The following is an 18,258-nucleotide window of genomic DNA, read 5'->3' as shown; positions in this document are numbered from 1 at the left end:
GAGGAGACTCCAGGAAGTCAGGTGTCTGGCTTCGTATACTTAGGAAATGTCAAAAATAGGTAGACCCAGCTTTTTCCATAATCACAACAGCCTGATGTGGCCCACATGGGGAGAGTGTGTGTGTGTCTGTGTGTGTGTCTGTGTCTGTCTGTGTGTGTGTGTCTGTGTGTGTGTCTGTGTGTGTCTGTGTACCTGTGTGTGTGCCTGTGTGTCCGTGTGTGTGTCTGTCTGTCTGTGTGTGTCTGTGTCTGTGTGTGTGTCTGTGTCTGTGTGTGTGTGTCTGTGTGTCTGTGTCTGTGTGTGTCTGTGTCTGTGTCTGTGTCTGTGTGTGTCTGTGTCTGTGTGTGTGTCTGTCTGTGTCTGTGTGTGTGTCTGTCTGTGTCTGTGTGTGTCTGTGTGTGTGTGTGTCTGTGTCTGTGTCTGTCTGTGTCTGTGTGTGTGCCTGTGTGTGTGTGTGTGTGTGTGTCTGTGTGTGTCTGTGTGTGTGTGTGTGTGTGCCTGTGTGTGTCTGTGTGTGTGTCTGTGTGTGTGTGTGTCTGTGTGTGTGTCTGTGTGTGTGTCTGTGTCTGTGTGTGTGTCTGTGTGTGTGTCTGTGTGTCTCTGTACCTGTGTGTGTGCCTGTGTGTCTGTGTGTGTGTCTGTCTGTCTGTGTGTGTGTGTCTGTGTGTGTCTGTGTGTGTGTCTGTCTGTGTCTGTGTGTGTGTCTGTGTGTCTGTCTGTGTGTGTGTCTGTGTGTGTGTGTCTGTGTCTGTGTCTGTGTGTGTGTGTGTGCCTGTGTGTCTGTGTCTGTCTGTGTCCGTCTGTGTCTGTGTGTCTGTGTCTGTCTGTGTGTCTGTCTGTGTCTGTGTCTGTCTGTGTCTGTGTGTCTGTGTCTGTCTGTGTCTGTCTGCGTCTGTGTGTGTGTGTCTGTCTGTCTGTCTGTGTGTGTGTGTGTGCCTGTGTGTCTGTGTCTGTCTGTGTCTGTGTGTGTGTCTGTCTGTGTCTGTCTGTGCGCGCGCGCCTCTCTGCACCTGCGGGTACCTGGTGCCCACGTGTGCCCGCACCTCCTCAGCACAAACTCGGAGCAAGAACGAGGGTAGAGAGGGTGTGACCCGGTCCCCTCGCTTCGCACGCCAGGCTCCTGAGGCCCGGAGGGGTGAAGCCCTGGCCCCGGGTCCTCTGCGCTCTCTCTCCAGCCTGTCAGCCTGGCCCTTCCGCCCCACCTCCCCGGGCCCCAAGCAATGGACGTGGCAGGGAGGCCAGGCGCGGGCAGAGGCCGCTGCCCCTGGGCCCCCTCCCTTTCCCCACTCGGCCCCAAACCCACGTGGACGCCGCGCCCCCCGGCCCGGAGGAGCTAGTCCCGGGCCGGCCAGGACTGGAGAGTCCCCGCGCCGCCCTGGGGCTGGCTCCGGGGAGAGGGGCCGCGGGCCGGCTCGGGGAGGCGGGAGGCGGGCCCGGGAAGACGGGCCGGCCGGAGCGGGGGGAGGAGCAGGAAGGGGCGGTGGCTGCGGCCGCTCCGCCTTCCGCCTCCCCACCTCTGCCCGGCCCGGCCCCCCGCCGCCTCCTCCCTCTCCTCCTCCTCCTAAAGGGCCCCGCCGCCGCCGCTCCGACTTTCCGCGTCTTCGAGGCCGCCGCCACCTGTCGGGACCTGCCCGCCCCCCGCGGTAGAAAGCCCCGGGGACGAGCCCTGCCCCGGAGTCGGACCCCCATGGAGACACTGCTGGGCACAGCGCACGGCCGGGTAGGACGGCCCCGGCGCGGGCGGGGCGGGGGCAGCGGGGCGGCCGGGGCTCGGGCCCCCGACGTGGCCCGCGTTGTCCCGAAAGTAGGGCCGGAGTCGCGGAGGGGCGGCGGGGCCGCTGCCGTCCATCCCGGACTGGGCCCGGAGGCAAGCCCGAGACCGTCAGGCCGGAGCCTCGGGGCCTGGGGCGGGGTGGGAGGGGGCCCAGCCCCCGGGCGGGGGTAGCCCGGACCGGACCGCCCTGGCCCCTCTTCCTCGCTCTCCCCCGCTCTCACCTCCCCCCAAAGTTTCCCCCGTACTTTTGTGCCCCTTCAGCACTTTGGGAAAGTCCCCCGTCCCGGGCGCCCGAGCCCCCTGACCTTGGCAATGCCTTGGGACCGTTGTCTGGCGCCCGGATCTAAGGAGCAGGTCCGTGGCCCCCCCTGCCCCCCTGCCCCGCCACGCGGAGATCGGGACCTTGGCTGGGGGGGGGGAATTCGCCCCCCAGTTTGGTCCGGCTTCTTGACCCCCCCCCCACTTCCCGGTCTGCCAAGGTTATCTGGTCCCTCCCTCGCCCGTCTCTTAGTTAGGGGGTGGGGAGGGAGACGTACAACTGGAAGCAGCTGCCCTGGACCGGTGGGAGGGGTGGTCTGTGAGCTCTCCCTTCCCCCAATCAGAAGAGACTTGAAGGGGTGGGGGGTGCGGAATGGGGAGGGGGAGAATTTCAAAGAGGTCTTAGCCTCAGAGGCCCCCTGGGGAGGGCAAACTGTTAGAGAGGCAGGGTTTTGTGAGTCTTTTCTTGACCTTGCATTTCTGGCCTCAATTTCCTAGCAATATGGTGGCCAAGAGTAGGGAGGTTTTGGTTTCACAGAATAACTAAGAAAAAAAATCATCTAGTTCCTTCTTTTAGAGATGTGGGCCCAGAGCTAGGAAGTGATTGGCCCAAGTTGCACCAAAAGTCAGTGACAGAACTGAGATTTGAACCCAGGCCTCCCAACTTCAGGACAACTTTAGTTTGTCTACCTAGGAATCCTAAGTGAATGCCACTCCTCTCTTCTGTCCTAACCCCCCTGATTAAGTGAGCATCTGCTTGGTTGGTTCACAGAAGCTGGAAGGAACTGGGAGCTTGAGCCTTCAGGAAGAAAAGGATGAACATGGACCAGAGGTCCCCCGAGGTCCTTACTCCTCGAAGTGAGGGCCCTTTCCATCAAACCAGTCCTGCCATGAGTCTTTCAGCTGTCCAGGAGAATGCCTCTCTGGGGCCCAACAGCCTGGGACCCCTTCCCAGACGGCGGGGAAGCCCCCATCCCAGCCGACCTGGCTCTCCACACAACAGAACTGTGATGGTGACCCCAGAAACAGGCCAGCCAGAAGGGTTGGATGATACAGAGCTACAGATGAAAGTGGACTTTTTCCGGAAACTAGGCTACTCATCTGGGGAGATCCATGGGGTCCTACACAAGCTGGGACTTCAGGCTGACACCAACACTGTCCTGGGTGAGCTGGTGAAACACGGGTCAGCCGCAGAGCGGGAAGCCCCAGTGGATGGGCCCACAGAGCCCCCACTGGTGCCCCGAGGTGGAGGAACCCCAAAGGCACCCTCCCCTTGCTCTCTACCCCCTGAGGACAAGGAAGCCAGTAACCTGAGGCCAGTGGTCATCGATGGGAGCAACGTAGCCATGAGGTCTGTTTGCACACTCTGGGTATCATTTCGTCTCTTCCTCTGTTTTAATGGTGGTCATGAGCATATTTGTCATGACCCTTGCTGGCAGTCCTGTAGTCAAATTAGAGGTTTTTATGGTTATCCTGGTTACAAACACAAGGGTAACATGGCAGGGCTTTTGCTTGTAGTCTGTTAAACAAACATTCTTTAACTGCACCTCACATTTTTGGTAGTGATGGGTATACAGTTCTTCCATCACCAAGGCACAAATCTAACATCTAGAATGTTACGTTTCTTATAGGAGGATAAGTCACCAACATTTCACTGGTGAAAATCATTAGGGAGGAATAGGTTTGCATCTCTTCTGGCCTCAGTTTTCCTCATCTCTAAAATGGTATTAGGTCCAGAAGAATATGGAACCCATAGGAGCTCTTGTGTTCCAAGTGAGGACATGCCAACTCCATTATCTCTCTGAGGAAATATGGACAAGGGATTGAGTTCCAGACTTGGAGTTGGGAAGACTTGGGTTGAAATTGCAACTTTTTACATTTACTAGCTAATGTGGCCACAGAAAAGTCATTTAAGCTCTATAAGACTGAATTTTCTTGCTTTGAAGGCTTGTTAGACTATACGTAAGGTCTTTGAAAACATTAAAACTCTGGATGCTAAGATATCCTCTCCTCTTCAACTGCAGGAAGGGTTGCCCCCAACTCTATTTTGTCTGCAAGGACCTGGACTAAATGTAGTTAATTCCTGGCCTTTGGAGTGAGTGGGTGGACCCAGGGGTGAGTGAGCTTAGACCTCAGGTGAACCAGTGACTCACCTACCCCTCTGACTCAGGGGACTGCCCCTGCCAGAGCCCTGAGCCATAGGGAAGGTGCTTCCTGGAGCTGGCTGGGGACAGCGCCTCTTGAGCCTTGGATTCAGGCAGGAACTCCCCTGAGTGAGGGAGAAGGCAATGGGGTGGCTTGCTGGGGAGGGGTCAGGGCGGTCCATTTTCAAGCGAGGATGTGGGGAAATAGCAAGGTCTAATGAGTTCCCAACATTTCTGTTCTGGCCCAGCTAGAGGGTTTGGAGTAAAGTGGTCCTGGAACTGTTACTGGGAGGTCCTGGAAAACGGGTCAGACTAGAGGCTAAGCCTTTCCTCTTAGCTAGCTGGAACAAAAAGCCCTGGTGTCTGGAGAGGGAAAAGGTCAGGGGTCAACTGTAGGGGAAAGGAAATGAGTGGTTTGGAAACAACCTATATACTAGACAAAGAGCCTGAGACTAGGAGTCAGGAGACCTGGATTCTAATATTGGTTCTGCCACTGACTTCCTATGACCTTGGCCAGTTTCCTTCCCATGTCAGGATCTCAGTTTTCTTCTCAGTAAAGTGAAAGCCAATGAACTACAACCTTTCAGCTGACCCATTGTAAATCTGAGTGGGTTGCTATGTAGTTTAACAATAATTTTTTGTAACTGAAGACAGGAGGAATTTTCTTGAGGGTTTTTAGAATGAAACCCTCCTGATTTGGGGAGTTAGTGCAATGCTTTCCTTACTTTACCTATGGGAAAACAGTCAGAGAGGGAAGGATCATAGGATCATAGATTCAGGGTTGTGAATTTGGACAAGGTTATCCAGCAGGTGTCTGAGATTTGGGGTTCTGAGTTTCCTTTCTTTCTGCTCTTACCCAGTGAGATCTGTGTTGACCTGGACTGAAAGAAGAGGGGAATAGCTAGGGTGGCCTTGGATTCTGGGGACTTCTAATCTCTGGCAGCTTCCCCCACTCTTAACAATCCCTGACACAGCCAAGGTCAAGTCCAGTTCTGTACTTGGACCTAAGACAAGCTGGGTTTGGGGCTACCTGGAGGTCAGGGGAAGAGTTTCTGAGAGAAAGCCTGGCAAGTCACAGTTTAGTGACTAGTGGTTATTCCTAACTCTGAGGGGCTCCTGACCCTGTTACTTGTTCAGCTTACCTGTTACCACCAGCCCCCTTAAGCTCTTGATAGTTGTTGGTGAATAGGGGTAGGGGGTGAATGTATAGAATCTTTCTGGTGTGGTATGAGTTTGGGATCCATCTGTGTCTCTGTGTGGTATGAGGTTGTGTTGTATAGGGTCTGAATACTGGTTTGTATGGTATTTGGATCTATGTAGAATGTGTCTCCAGGTTAAGGATTTTTTTTTTTAATTTGTTTTTGCATCCTAACATAGTAACTAGTTAAAAGTAGGGTATGTATTATATGGGGATGTTGGGTTGGATTAAGATTTGGAGTGGGAGGGCCTGGGCTCAGATGCCCACTCCCCTGTGTGATATTGGGCAATTTCTGGCCCTCTCTGCATCTCCATTTCCTTATCTGTAAAATGAGGGGTTTAAACTTCTTTATTCAGTCCTCAAGAGCAAGGGTTGTATCCTCAGCACCCAGCACGGTGCCTGGCACTGAGGAGGAGCTTAATAATGCTGCATTGATTAGTTGGCCCCCAAAGGCCCTCCCACCTCCAAATCCATGATCCTTTTATTTGAATATTCTTAGACTGGATAAAGAGTCTGTGGTGAAACTGATTTTGGGGTGATGTGTCAGGATAGTATAAAGGGGGCTGGGTATATTGTTTATTGGTGTGTATTGAGGTGCCTCAGGGTCATGTATGTGGATGGGGGCTGGAGAGCACAGGTATATAAGACAGATTTGTATACAGTCAGTTTGGGGGTGGGTAACAGACGCTATCTTCGCTTCTTGGCATGTGTATAGTAGTTTGAGCTGGGAAAACAGTGTGTAGGGGAGGGAGAATGAGGGGGAGGCAATCCAGCCGGCCAGCCTGGAACTGGCAGGAAAGGCCCAACCCAGCCCTGGGAGCCATGAGGAGTGGGAGAGGAGAGAGGTCAGGCCTGGCTGGGACCACAGTCCCCTGCTGGCTGGGGTTTTCATTGCTCCCCAGGAGGGGAATTCCAGCCCTGACTTCCTGTATTGGCTGTGTTGCAAACTGTGTCCCTGCCCTGCTTAACTACAACCCCCCTCCGCCCCCACCCCTCCTGCACCCCCACCGTATGCAAATCGGGTGGAAATTAACCTCTCATTTCCTTCTAAGGGAATTTTCTTAGCTTGTTGCCAAATCAGATTACCTGGGGAGGCCTTCTTCTCTCCCTTCCCAGGGGACTCTGAAAGAGCCTGTCCAGCCATAACCCTCCTCTCTTCCCCCCCACTCCCACCCCCCAGCCAGCACTCCTCCTCTGGCTTAGGGACAAGCTACTTTAATTATAAAGAAAACTTTTATTAAATGTTAAAAGTTTAGAATTAGGCCACCCTTTCTGAGAAGAAAGCCACATGTTTTCTAGAACACAGATTGTCAGAGCTAGAAGGGGCACTTTTTGTTTGCCAGGCCCTGAGCTAGGCCTTAGAAATTGAGGTAGAGACGTGACCTGTGATTTCTTGCCCAGGGAACTCCCAGGTGAGGTTAACTCCCTCACTGGTGCCAGTCAGCAGTTCCCTGCAACTCACAGCCTGAAAAGACAGTTGCCCAGGGCATGGAGAAGTTGGAATCTTCACTGTCCTGGTCATGGAACCAGCATGTGTCATGACAGACTTGAACTCAGTGAGGTCCCTCTTGGCTTCCAGGCTAGCTGTAGGCACTACACCATACTGGACCTTGAGCCTTCAGCTTGGTCGCCTTCCATGATGGCATAGCTGACCTTTCTCTCCACTGTATTGCCCTCCCCACAGAAGCTGTATTGGGTGTTTGTATCTGTCCTCTCAAGATTTCACATAAGACTAACTCCTCTGACAGGAGGCCTAATCAGGATTCTTTGTGGCTCTGGCTGTCCGAGGTGAAAGAAAGGGACAGGTGGGCAGAGAGAAATGGCCTTGAGAAATTTTAAAAGGAAGTTTTTGAGACTGGGGAAAAAGGGAGTCTCAGGTCCATTCAAAGCCTCCATTGGGAGCCTTGCTGCAGGGAAGGATGGAGGGAAGGGGGGAAGGCCATAGTCCTTACTGTCCCCCTTACTTCTCCTTCCTCCTGAGGTCTCCCAAGGCTAGAGTGACCGACCATTCATTGAGGGAGGGAGCTAGGATCAGGAATCTTCCAAGAACAAGAAGGCCCTGGTTTTGTAGCTAGAACCATAGGCCTTATCTGTGAGGGAGGCACAAGGCAAGACTCCGTGCCCACCCTCTGAGCAGGAAGGTGTGTTGTGTGTGTGTATGTGTGTGTGTGTGTTGTGTGTGTGTGTGTGTTTTGGCATGTGTCTGTCCCCACACCCAAACAAGACCTTTCTGACGTGTTTATACATGTGGGTATACAGAGTAGGCTGGGTGTTCTGTCTCAGAGCTGAAGAGGTCACCAGGTGTTGGAGATTCCCCAGGGACAAGTGAATGGGATTGCTACCATAATGTGTGTCATCCCATCCCTAACCCCCAAACACACACACACACACACACACAGACACACACACACACACACACACACACACACACACACACGCAGCAGCAGCAACAGGAAGTAGGGAAATGAAGGGCATGTTATGCCTGGCCAGCCAGGCAGCTTCTTCCAGGAAACTTCCTGTGACTGATCTCACTGAACCCAGGAGTGGGTGAGTGTGTGTTTGTGTGCACACATGCTGTGTGCACCAAATTAATGCCAACCTTACTGTCAAAAATACCTGAGTTCAAGGCCTTGCTCTTACACATATTAGCAGTGGGTAATTCTGGGCAAATCATATAACCTCTCTGTGCCCCCAGGCAACTCTTTAAATCTAGTCAAGTCAGCAAGCATTTATATGGGCCTGCTCTGTGCAGGCCACTGTGTTAAGCCCTGGAGATAGAAACCATGGCTAGCAGTACCTGCCCTCGGAGAGCTCACGTCTAATAATGGAGACAATGTGCAAACAACTACTTACAGACAAGACAGAGATAAGATAAATTAGAGGTAACCAACTGAGGAAGGCACTTAGAATTAAGGGGGATCAGAAAAGGTTTCTTGCAGAAGGTGGGATTTTAGCTAAGGCTTAAATGAAACCAGGATTCAGACATGAGGAGGGAGAAGCTAAGACCAAGGAGCATCCATCCTGAATCAATAGAGTGAGTTTTGAAATCACAGTCCCAGTTATAGACCTGCCTAGGGGCTCAGTAAGCAGCACCTACCACTGCATCTCCATTCCGACTTCTCTGGGACTCAGTGCTATTTCTCTCCAGCTTCCTAGAAATGAGGCTGAGGCAGGCAATACGATATAAAGGCAAGAGTCCTGGGCTAAAAATCAGATCTCTGAACTGGTCCCAGCCCTGCCACAAACCAAGGTCATAAATGTGACCTTGAACATATCACTTGATGTCTCTAGGCTTCAACTTCCTCCTCTCTGAAAGGAGGGGGGTTGGACTAGCTGGCTAGCTAATCTCTTCCCAGCTGGTCTCTTGCTGGCCAGCCAAGGACATCCAAGGACATCCAAGCAGAGAACACAGGAGAGGGGAGAGAAAGATGAGAAGAGATATTTTTTCCCCAGGGAGGAGAGTTTCCAGGGGAGAGGAGATGGAGCTAGCTTGGTGTTCTGATGGCCCCACACTTCACCCAGAGCTCAGGGAAGACTCCTGTGGGATCAGAGTTCTTAGAAAGGACTTTGGAGGTCCAAGGTTTCATTTCCAAGGAGGAAATTAAAGGACGGGGAGGCCCAGGCTCACTCAGCTAGCAATGAATGGGTCACTCTCCTGGCCTTCCTGCTGAGCCTGATATTCTTTCTGGACACCTTCCCTAGAAGCTTCCTTGTGCCCCAACTGAGGGCTCTCTGCCCCTCCCCCCAGCTGCTCTCTGGGTTAAATTGGGGCTTGGTTGGGAGGAAAGTGGGCAGGCGGACAGACGCCCCAGAAATGGGAACATCCCCGACAGGATGTGGTTTTCAGCGGCACTGCCTTCTTTACGTAAGATTAGTCTGTCTGATTTTGCCAGATGTATGAGTTCTCAATTCTCATTTGGGTTGGAGGGGGGGAGTATTAGGGAGGGAGGAGTTGGCAGTGGGAGAGAGGCCAGTGGGGCCAGGGAGTTGGCAGCCTGGACCTCCCACCCCTAGTCACCAGGGCCCTTGATTGCTTGGAAACCCTCTGCCACCTTGAGTTAATGTGCAGCCAGGCCTGGTTACATGGCAACCATAGGGTACTGAATTGAAAGGGAAAGAAGTGGGTGGTTTACCAGACCCTTGTCTCTCCCGATTGCCCTCCTAGTCATAGTGGACTAAGGAGAAAAGGTTCTATTTAGCCACAATGGCACTGTTTTTCCACTGAGAGGGGGGATATGGGGATCACTACCCCCCAAGTTATAAACTGGGAGACTGAGACTCAGACAGTACTGAGGAGAACCTAGATGTCTGGTTATCTCATGTAAGACCTACATTAGGTACTACCTTCTCCCCCAAACCTCTTGTCTAAGGGAGCTTTTTTTAGAGCAGGACTTCTTAAGCCTGTATCCTGGACCCATTAGGTCTAGCCTACAGACTCCTGTTCAGAATAATGTATTTAAATACATAAAATAAAATGCATAGGGTTATAAAGGAAACCGATTATAATGAAAAATAATTCTAAGAAAATATATATATATATATTTTAAATTCATGGCCCCAGGTGAAGAACACCTGATTTAGAGAGTGACAGCTACATTAGTCCATCAGCAAGCATTTCTTAAACTCCTTCCATATTCCAGGTACTATGCTAGATGCTGGGTATATAGATCCAGAAAATGAAACAATTCCTTCTCACAAGAAGCTGGGAATCTAACAGAGAAACAAGGATATGCACTGTACAAGTATATGCAGACACATAAACATAAAGAACATACAAGGAAAACAGATAGAAGTGGCTAAGGAGAACAGGAAGGAGATTTCGCTCTCCTAGTCCTGGTCACTGGGGTCAGTTTATTGGGTGGCACAAGGATTCCCAAGGTAGAATCTTCAATGCCCAAATCCTCTTCCTACTACTTCCTACCTCTGTGACCTTATGACACACATCACTTAATCTGTCTCTATCATAGGTAGAGTGCTGCACTTTGAATCCAGAAGAACTTGGATTCAAATCCTGCCTTAACTACTTTTTGCTTGTATGGCTTTGGGCAAGTTACTTCAGTAGGCTTCAGTTCCTCATCTATAAACTGAGGGGGGTAGACTAGGTGATCTCAAAGGTTCCTTTCAGCTCTGGAGTTATGATCCTATGATTCTAATACCTGTCGTTTGAACAAGGTGAGCTTTCCCTCCTGCAGCTCTTAATTCTGTCCTCTCTGGCCAGAGATCATGCTTGATCACTTAGTCAAGCTGGTTCTCAGACAGTCCACACACTCAAATCCTTTTCAGCCCAGATATGGTAGGTTTTCTGGAGGTTGCCTTTGGCCAGCAAAGTCTTCCAGAGCCCAGGCTCTGTTGGGGCAGTGAAGAAAGATTTTCACTGGAGTTGAAGGAAATGATCAAAGTACTATTCCCCACCCCCCCCTTAATCCCAGTGCCTTCCCTCTGTTAATTATTTCCTATTTATACTGTACATAGATTGTTTTGTATATATTTGTCTGCATGCTGTCTCCATTTGATTTTAAACTCCTTGAGGGCTGGGACTATCATTGGCCTCTTTTTCTGTCCCTAGGCACTTAATAAAGATTTATTGAATTGCATTTTCATACTGAAAGGCCAAATGATCTTTACTCCCAGCAGGGATATTTCAGTCCCTAATGCCTTGGTCTCCCCCTAACCATCTCAGACCCACCTAGATCTATCTCCCCTTAGCCTTCTTGTAATAGCTAGGGGGTTAAGGTTTGAGTATGGGGTTTACTTAAATTTGAAATGATCTTGATCCGTTTTGAGCCCTTCTGGAGAGGATTGCCCGCTGCCACAGCTTTGACCTTCCTTTCCATCTTGAGAGAGTAATTGAGAAGGGAGGATTTACATCATTTGTCTACTTAGACCTCTGAATTATAGTTTCAGACCTGCAAAGGACTATAAAGTACACACATACTTCGCTTTACAGATGGGGAAACTGAAACTCTAGGGAGGAAAAAAACCCTTGCCTGTGTTCACACAAGTCACAAAACCCAGATCTCTTGACTCCCAGTTGTAGAATTCTAGAATTTCATTGAATAACTGAGTTGTTTTTATAGTAGGAAAGGATCTTAGGAACCATTTAGTCCTGCCCCTTCTTTTTATAGATGAGGAAATTGAGGCCCAGAGAGAGAGGAAGGGACTTGCCTCATATCACATACAGCAAATTCATATAGGAAACAGGGCAAGAAATCCTGCCTCCTTGGCCAGTATTTCTCCTTGGAGATAGTTGAGGTCATGGAATAATAACAACTCTGTTTGTGCAGGGCTTTAAAGTTTGCAAACTGCTTTACAAATATTTCTCATTTGATCTTCATAACACCCCAGGGGAGTAGGTGCTATTATTATCTGTTTTATGTATCAGAAAATTGTGGCTGACGGAGATTAAGGGACTTGCACAAGGTTGTGCTGCTAAGTAATTGTCTGAGACCAAATCTGAACTGAAGCTTCCTGACTCCAAGTCCCACCTACTTGTCTCGTGTAAATGAGGTCGTTACAGTTATAGGTACAGTCATAACATCATCAATTTTCAGGGCTGAAATGTGGTAACTTCAAGATTATTTTACAGAAGAGGAAATTGAGGCCTGAAGAAAAGTGATTTCCCCTAGGTCAATCAGATATTAAGTAGCAGGGTTAGGTTTCAAACTCCAGAGTCTCTGACGCCTCTTTCCCCTTGGCCACACTGCCCCCAGAGGGCACAGAAACCCAAAGTCTCAATGTTCCTTCCCCCAGCCCCAGATGATGTTGCAAAGTGTGTGTGACCCCGGGGGAGGGGCAGCTGCCAGATTCCTGAGTGTTTCCTCACTTTGGAGGGGGATAGGGCAGAAGGGGAATTCCCTGCTGGTAGTGCTATGGGAGACTGGGTGGAATGTGAGAGTCAGAAGGCCTGAGGGAGTGACCTGTTAGTGTCCAATTCTTCTCATTCCTCGGATAAGAAATGGAGGCCCCAGAAGAATATGCAGCAACTGTGCCAAGCCTCTCTCCCTTCCTTTCTGGCCTGATAAAAACTGAACCCTCTGTCCTGTGTGTCACTGGTGTCCTCCTTCTCCATGGATTTACCCTGTGATTTCGATCCACTTTCTAGCCATGGAAATAAGGAGGTCTTCTCCTGCCGAGGCATCTTGCTAGCTGTGAACTGGTTCCTGGAGCGCGGCCATTCAGATATCACAGTTTTTGTGCCACTGTGGAGGAAGGAGCAACCACGTCCTGATGTGCCTATTACGGGTAAGAGGAGACATGAAAAGCCTAAGCCTCTGGAAGTGGGAAGGGAGGTAGGGGATAAGACAGACCTTAACTCAGGGAACCTTGGCTACACCAGAGTCTTGGGAGGGGATTCAGAAAAAGAGAGGTCAGATAGCAGTTTCACATTCCCGCCCCTCCCCCCCTTCCTGCTGGATGGACACAGGTCTGTCTCTTTGGGGCTGATGAAAGTCACTGCATCTACCTTCTGGTGCCTTGGCAAGAAACCCTGCCTTCCAGCCCAGGTTTCTCTTGCAAAGTCATTAGGTTGAGGACCCCACATTTCTGTGGGAAAGGAGCCCCCTGGGACCTTTCAGAGCTTTAAGGTCCCTAAAGTGGAGTTGTGGGTTACTGCATGGGAGCCACGGGCAAAAGAGAAGCATAGAAGTGGTGCTGCTGCCACTGCCTACCACCAGCACTGTCCAGTACTGCCCAAGTCAAGGTCAAAGTGGTGATTGTCATACTTCTCAGTGGTGTTCAAGTTGATCCCATTTCTAAGACATTTTAAGGTTTACAAAATGTTTCCCTCAAACCAGGTCCATGAGGTCAGTAATGAAGGCGCCCCATTTTACAGTGGGAACTCAGCCTCCCCAGAGTCACACAGACAATATAAGAGGAGGAGCCAGGATTCCCAATTCAGACCAGTTGGCGGGTTGAGGTGCTCAGCCATGGGGACTCCCTTGGCTATGTTAGACTCAGTGCCACCATACAGAGTGCCACATTCAAAGAAAAATATGCTTTACTGAGCAGAGAATCCAAAGAGCGTTGGTAGTTCCTTCTTTTCCCCTCCAAAAAAAAAGTGTCTCTGTAAATCCATTGGAATTACAACCAACCTCAGTGTTTCTAAAGTTACCAGTCCAGAATGAAACTAGCAGGTCCAGATGCATTTTGCATTAGTCAGTGTCTAAGCCATCTCAGGTCCCCAATAGATCGAATCATAGATTTAGAGCTGAAAGGAACTTCCAAGCTCACCTGGTCTAATCCCCACTCACCCCCGCCTCCATCCTCATATAGATTAGGAAGCCAAGATCACACTGTCTGAGTGGCTGAGCTTGAAGGGATCATGGAGGTCATCTGTCTTCCAGCCCTACTGGTTTTAGACCAAGAAACTGAGGCCAAGAGATGTGAAGTGTCCTGTCTGAGATCACACAGTTAGTTAGGAAGCAGCAGAGACAGGACATGATCCCATTACTCTGGAACTAAAATCCAGCATTCTTTCCTCATGCATCTTTACTGCCTCAAACCCTCACTACTGTGGGGAAGACTGCATGAAGGACTAATAGGCTCCTAGACTTGAAGTCAGGAGTGTTTAAATAAATGAATGAATGAATGAACATTAAATGCTTGCAGTGTTTCAAGTTTTGCACCAAGCACTGGGAATAGAAATAGAAAATAGAATAGAAATAAGGCTGCATTTGCTCTCAAGGAGTTAACATTCTAATAAACCAGGAAGATATGGGTTCAAGTTCCAACTTTGATACCAGTTAGAAAGTGAACAAGGCACTTTATCCATGTGAGCTTCAGTTCCCTAATCTGTAAAATGGAGGTGATAGTACCTACTTTACAAGCTTGTTTATTGTGAGGCTTGAATAAGATACTACTTGTAAAGGGGCAGTAGTCAGAACTGGAGACAGGGAAGAGGAAACACTGCCTCTGCGCTCTGGGGGCCCTAGTGCTGAAAGGTAAGACTTCTGAATCCCTGAGCTAGAAGAGGTAGCCAGGGCTAGGCAATCCCATGGTTGTCTACCATCACTTCCTGCATCCTGTCTGCAGATCAGCACATTCTTCGTGAGCTGGAGAAGAAGAAGATCTTGGTATTCACACCATCCCGACGAGTGGGGGGTAAGCGGGTCGTGTGCTACGACGACCGATTCATAGTGAAGCTTGCATTTGACTCTGATGGCATCATAGTCTCCAATGACACCTACAGGGACCTGCAGTGCGAGCGGTTGGAATGGAAGAGGTTCATTGAGGAGAGGCTGCTCATGTACTCTTTCGCCAATGATAAGTACGTTCCTTGTCCTCCTCCCCCTCCTGATGTCTCCCAGGCCCAAAGGGGCTTCAGTTTAATTCAAACGTTGATTAAACACACACCCTGTGTTAGGCTCTGTGCTAGGAACTGGGGATATCAAGATGAAAATGAAACAGACGTTGGCCTAGAAGAACTTGCCTGCTACCTGGGGGGATGTAATACAGACACACAAAAATAACAAAAATACAACCAATGACTACAAAGTAATCTCAAGAACAGGAGAAAGGACTGAAGGAAGGCATCCTGTAGGGGATGGGACCTGAGCTCTGCTTTGGTGGAAGCCAGGGATTATCCTGATGGGGAGTTGGGGGGGAGAGCATTCCTGACATGGGGCCACTTGCACAAAGGCATGTAGGTGGAACAAAAGGCTCCCCCTTGCTCTTCACTGGGTGCCTTGGACACCGACACAGGGCAGGCTTGTAGGTATGTGCAGGAGTGGCTATCAGTCTGTCAGACCAGCTGGGGTCCTTAAATGAAGATCAGGCAGGATGAGGCAAGTAGGTTCTGAGAGCTTTGGTCCAGTGCCAATGGGGTGACTTTGGATGAATCCCTTCCCCTGCCTAGGCCTTTTTCCTTCTCTAAAATGAGATGAGTTGGTCTCTATGTCCCTTCTGGTTCTAGAGCCCTGTGGTCCAGTACAGATGAGGTTCCAGGTATCTGCTAGGTTCCAACATATACCTCCACACCCCCACGCACAGGGGTCTCCTAACATCTCACCGTAGTCACTTTTGACACACTTGAAGGTGAGGATGGGCAGGCTATGACTCTTTAAGCTCAGTGTCTGAAATTCAAGCCACATCCTCTTGCCTAAATTGGGGGTGTCATCAGAGGATCTGAATCTATAAAGAGTGCTGGCCCCAGGGCTTTGAGTCTTTTCAGAGTGCTTATCCTTGGGGACCTTCTAGACCTGAAGCAGATGCTAGGATCCTGACTTCCAACCCCAGGAAACCAGGGACTGACTGGAACCTTCATATCTGACCAGTGACTGAGACTTTCTCTTGCTTTGGACAGGTTCATGGTACCTGATGACCCTCTTGGACGAGATGGGCCCAGCCTGGATAATTTCCTCCGGAAGAAACCACTCATGCTTGAGCACAAGAAACAGCCTTGCCCCTACGGTAAGACTGGCCCCAAATACCACATTCCCTCACCCTGCTCCTCATCCCCACCTCCCAGGAGCCTCCATGGACACAACTTAGTGGAAAAGCCCCAGAAAGGAGAGCAGGGGCCTAGGTCTTGGCTGTGGGACTTTGGGTGAGTCCAGGCCGCATTCTAGCCTTTAGTTTTTACCTCTATAAAAGGCTAGGTCACATATGACCTTACTTACGCTCTGTTCCTGGGGATGTCATTGTAAACACCCTCTGCTCCATTTTTTCCTCTTTAAATGGGGATGATTGGGATGAAAGTGCTGGAGCAGTGAAAGCTGTCATTATTTTTCTCCCTCTTCCCCTGAGCCTCTTCTCTGAGCCTCCCTTCAGTCTTGCCTGGCTCATTCCCACAAGTCTCCCCACAGGGAAGAAGTGTACATATGGGATCAAGTGTCGGTTCTACCACCCCGAGAGGCCCAGCCAGCCCCAGCGCTCAGTGGCAGATGAACTTCGAGCCAATGCCCGACTCTCCCCACCCCAGGCACCTGCCAAAGACAAGAAATGCCACCAGCCCTCACCCACTTCAACACCAGCCCCTGGGTCCCTGCCTATCAAGGATGATCGAGAACACTGGCTGCCAGAAAAGAAGTTCCCAGGGGCCCAGCAGGCTTCTGGAGGAAATGGGGATGGGCAGACTAAGGCCTACGCTCAAGGCAGGAGCCTACCAAGTATGGGCAGTGGCTTTGGCCCAGTAGACTGGCCCCCACCTCCCCTGCACTCCCTCTCTTACCTCTCCCAAGATTGCCTGGACTCAGGCATTGGCTCCCTGGAAAGTCAAATGTCAGACCTCTGGGGCAGCCGGGGGAGCAGCAGCAGCCATGGGGAGTCTGGGGAGCCTCCCAGGACTGGGACCAGTGGCAGCAACCAACAGAGGTGCACCTTCCTAGGCCAAGGTCATCTCCTGACCTATGGCCCTGAGCACCCCACTAGCCCTTCATCCCTCTCCTTTTCAGGCTATGGGCGCCCTGTGGGCACTGGGCAGTTCAGCATCCCAGCAGAGTATCCTCCACCTCTGGGGTATGCTCCTCGAGAGTACTGGTCAGAGCCATACCAAATGCCCCCACCCACTGCAGCTAGGGTTCCCCCGGCCCTTCGAGATCCCCATCTCCTTAGTGCCCCAGCAGCCTATGGTGCTGAAGCAGTGACATGGGGAGCTGGGACAGATAGCTTCACCAAGGAGCGGGCTAGCTTACGTGTGAAGCTCTGTGGCATCTTCCCCCCACATCTAGTGGAAGCCGTGATGAGACGCTTCCCACAGCTCCTGGACCCCCAGCAGCTGGCAGCTGAAATTCTCAGCTACAAATCTCAGAACCCAAGTGGGTGAGCCATGAAGAATCCTCAGTGCTGCTCACAGCCCCTCAAGGTGTGGGCGTGGGCATGGGATGGGGGCTGCCTCAGCCTCCCACTGAACCTAGTCTAACTATAACAGTGCCCCCAGTCTATCCCTGGAGTTACTGGGACACTACATGGACCAAACTAGTTTTTAACAACTCCCCTTGTCTTGGCACAGGAACCCTGTGGGTTCCTGAGCATCTGCCTGAGGGAGAATCTTACAAGAAAGGGATCCCAGAAACCAAAGAAATACTGTAACAATTGATTCTGGTCATGAACTAACGACTCTTTATATGACTCAAGCCTCTGTCTTTCTCATGTGTCTGCTCTATATGTCTTGTCTTCTCTCTCTGTTCTGACGTTCTTTTTTCTGACTTTCTGCTCTCTCACACTCTCAACTCTTCTGTTTCTGACTCGTCTACCTGCTCTGGGTCTCCATTCTCTCATCTGACTCTCTGCTCTGGATCTCAGTCTCCGTTCAAGACCAGAAGCGATTTCCCTGTTGGTACACATTGTATCAGAGTTTAGTGATGAGACAATAATGTCTGTCCTGTGGCTGATGCCCCAAGCCCTCTTTCTTCTTGAGGACAGGAAGGAGAGGAAGAGAAGCCAGGGAGGGGAGAAGTCTGTTCCCCTCCTCAGCATCTCCAGCTCCCTCCCTCCAGGCTCTGTCCTTAGGATAACAGCCTCTCACTGGCTGGTTCGGCACCGTGTGCCCTCCGAGGCCCTGGCCAGGGCCCCCCAACCATGTACGCCAATGATGCCCCAGGGCCGGCGAGGTTTCATGTTAGTAGTTAAGAAGATGGTTTTTAAGAATCTCTCTCTCCTTGTACTTGCTGTGGCTACCTTGTCCGCTTTTTACTTTTCCTCTCTTAGGTGTACTTTTTTTTTCTCCCAGACCCCTGAGAACCTGGGGCAGGGAGAGCAGAGACTTGCACCCCCCAGTAGGACTATGCGCAGAGGGTATTGGTGATAGTCTCAAGTATCATTAACCTTTGTTGAGGGGCAGCCCTGCCTGCCCACGGGCTATGGGGGAGATGTGGGTTTATGGAAAGGTCTATTTTGGATAGGTAGTGGTTGCTTCCTGCTGTATTACCAATAAAATTTTGACTTTA

At 50.7% G+C, this 18,258-nt stretch overlaps 1 protein-coding gene and 1 long non-coding RNA gene across 3 annotated transcripts in view; one reads left to right on the top strand and one right to left on the bottom strand.

The window, feature by feature from the left end:
- Window positions 1-2,385, bottom strand: part of LOC140504716 (uncharacterized) — a 16,797-nt gene extending 14,412 nt beyond the window's left edge. Inside the window, exon 1 of the long non-coding RNA XR_011967216.1 lies at window positions 2,080-2,385. This is a non-coding gene — a long non-coding RNA (uncharacterized lncRNA). The remainder of the gene's footprint in view (window positions 1-2,079) is intronic.
- On the top strand, window positions 1,505-18,258 carry ZC3H12A (zinc finger CCCH-type containing 12A). Of its 2 annotated transcripts, none has more exons than XM_072610013.1 (6): window positions 1,505-1,720; window positions 2,805-3,383; window positions 12,477-12,616; window positions 14,405-14,639; window positions 15,675-15,781; window positions 16,177-18,258. In XM_072610013.1, the coding sequence occupies exons 2-6, from the start codon at window positions 2,848-2,850 to the stop codon at window positions 17,133-17,135; spliced, it is 1,977 nt and encodes a 658-aa protein (XP_072466114.1). In that variant the 5' UTR covers window positions 1,505-1,720; window positions 2,805-2,847; the 3' UTR covers window positions 17,136-18,258. The 2 variants fall into 2 exon arrangements, with proteins under 2 accessions (XP_072466114.1, XP_072466115.1); XM_072610014.1 differs by lacking the exon at window positions 1,505-1,720 and adding an exon at window positions 2,107-2,128.

This window comes from Notamacropus eugenii, chromosome 5 (assembly GCF_028372415.1).
Source record: "Notamacropus eugenii isolate mMacEug1 chromosome 5, mMacEug1.pri_v2, whole genome shotgun sequence".
NCBI lineage: Eukaryota > Metazoa > Chordata > Mammalia > Diprotodontia > Macropodidae > Notamacropus > Notamacropus eugenii.
This window is presented reverse-complemented; position numbering and strand designations above follow the sequence as displayed.

What these genes read in the sequence shown, in the direction of transcription:
- ZC3H12A (XM_072610013.1), top strand. Translation starts at nt 2,848, where the DNA reads ATGAACATGGACCAGAGGTCCCCCGAGGTCCTTACTCCTCGAAGTGAG. An exon ending in TACTCTTTCGCCAATGATAA is followed by an intron (nt 14,640 to 15,674) that starts GTACGTTCCTTG and finishes TGCTTTGGACAG; the next exon opens with GTTCATGGTACCTGATGACC. An exon ending in GAAACAGCCTTGCCCCTACG is followed by an intron (nt 15,782 to 16,176) that starts GTAAGACTGGCC and finishes GTCTCCCCACAG; the next exon opens with GGAAGAAGTGTACATATGGG.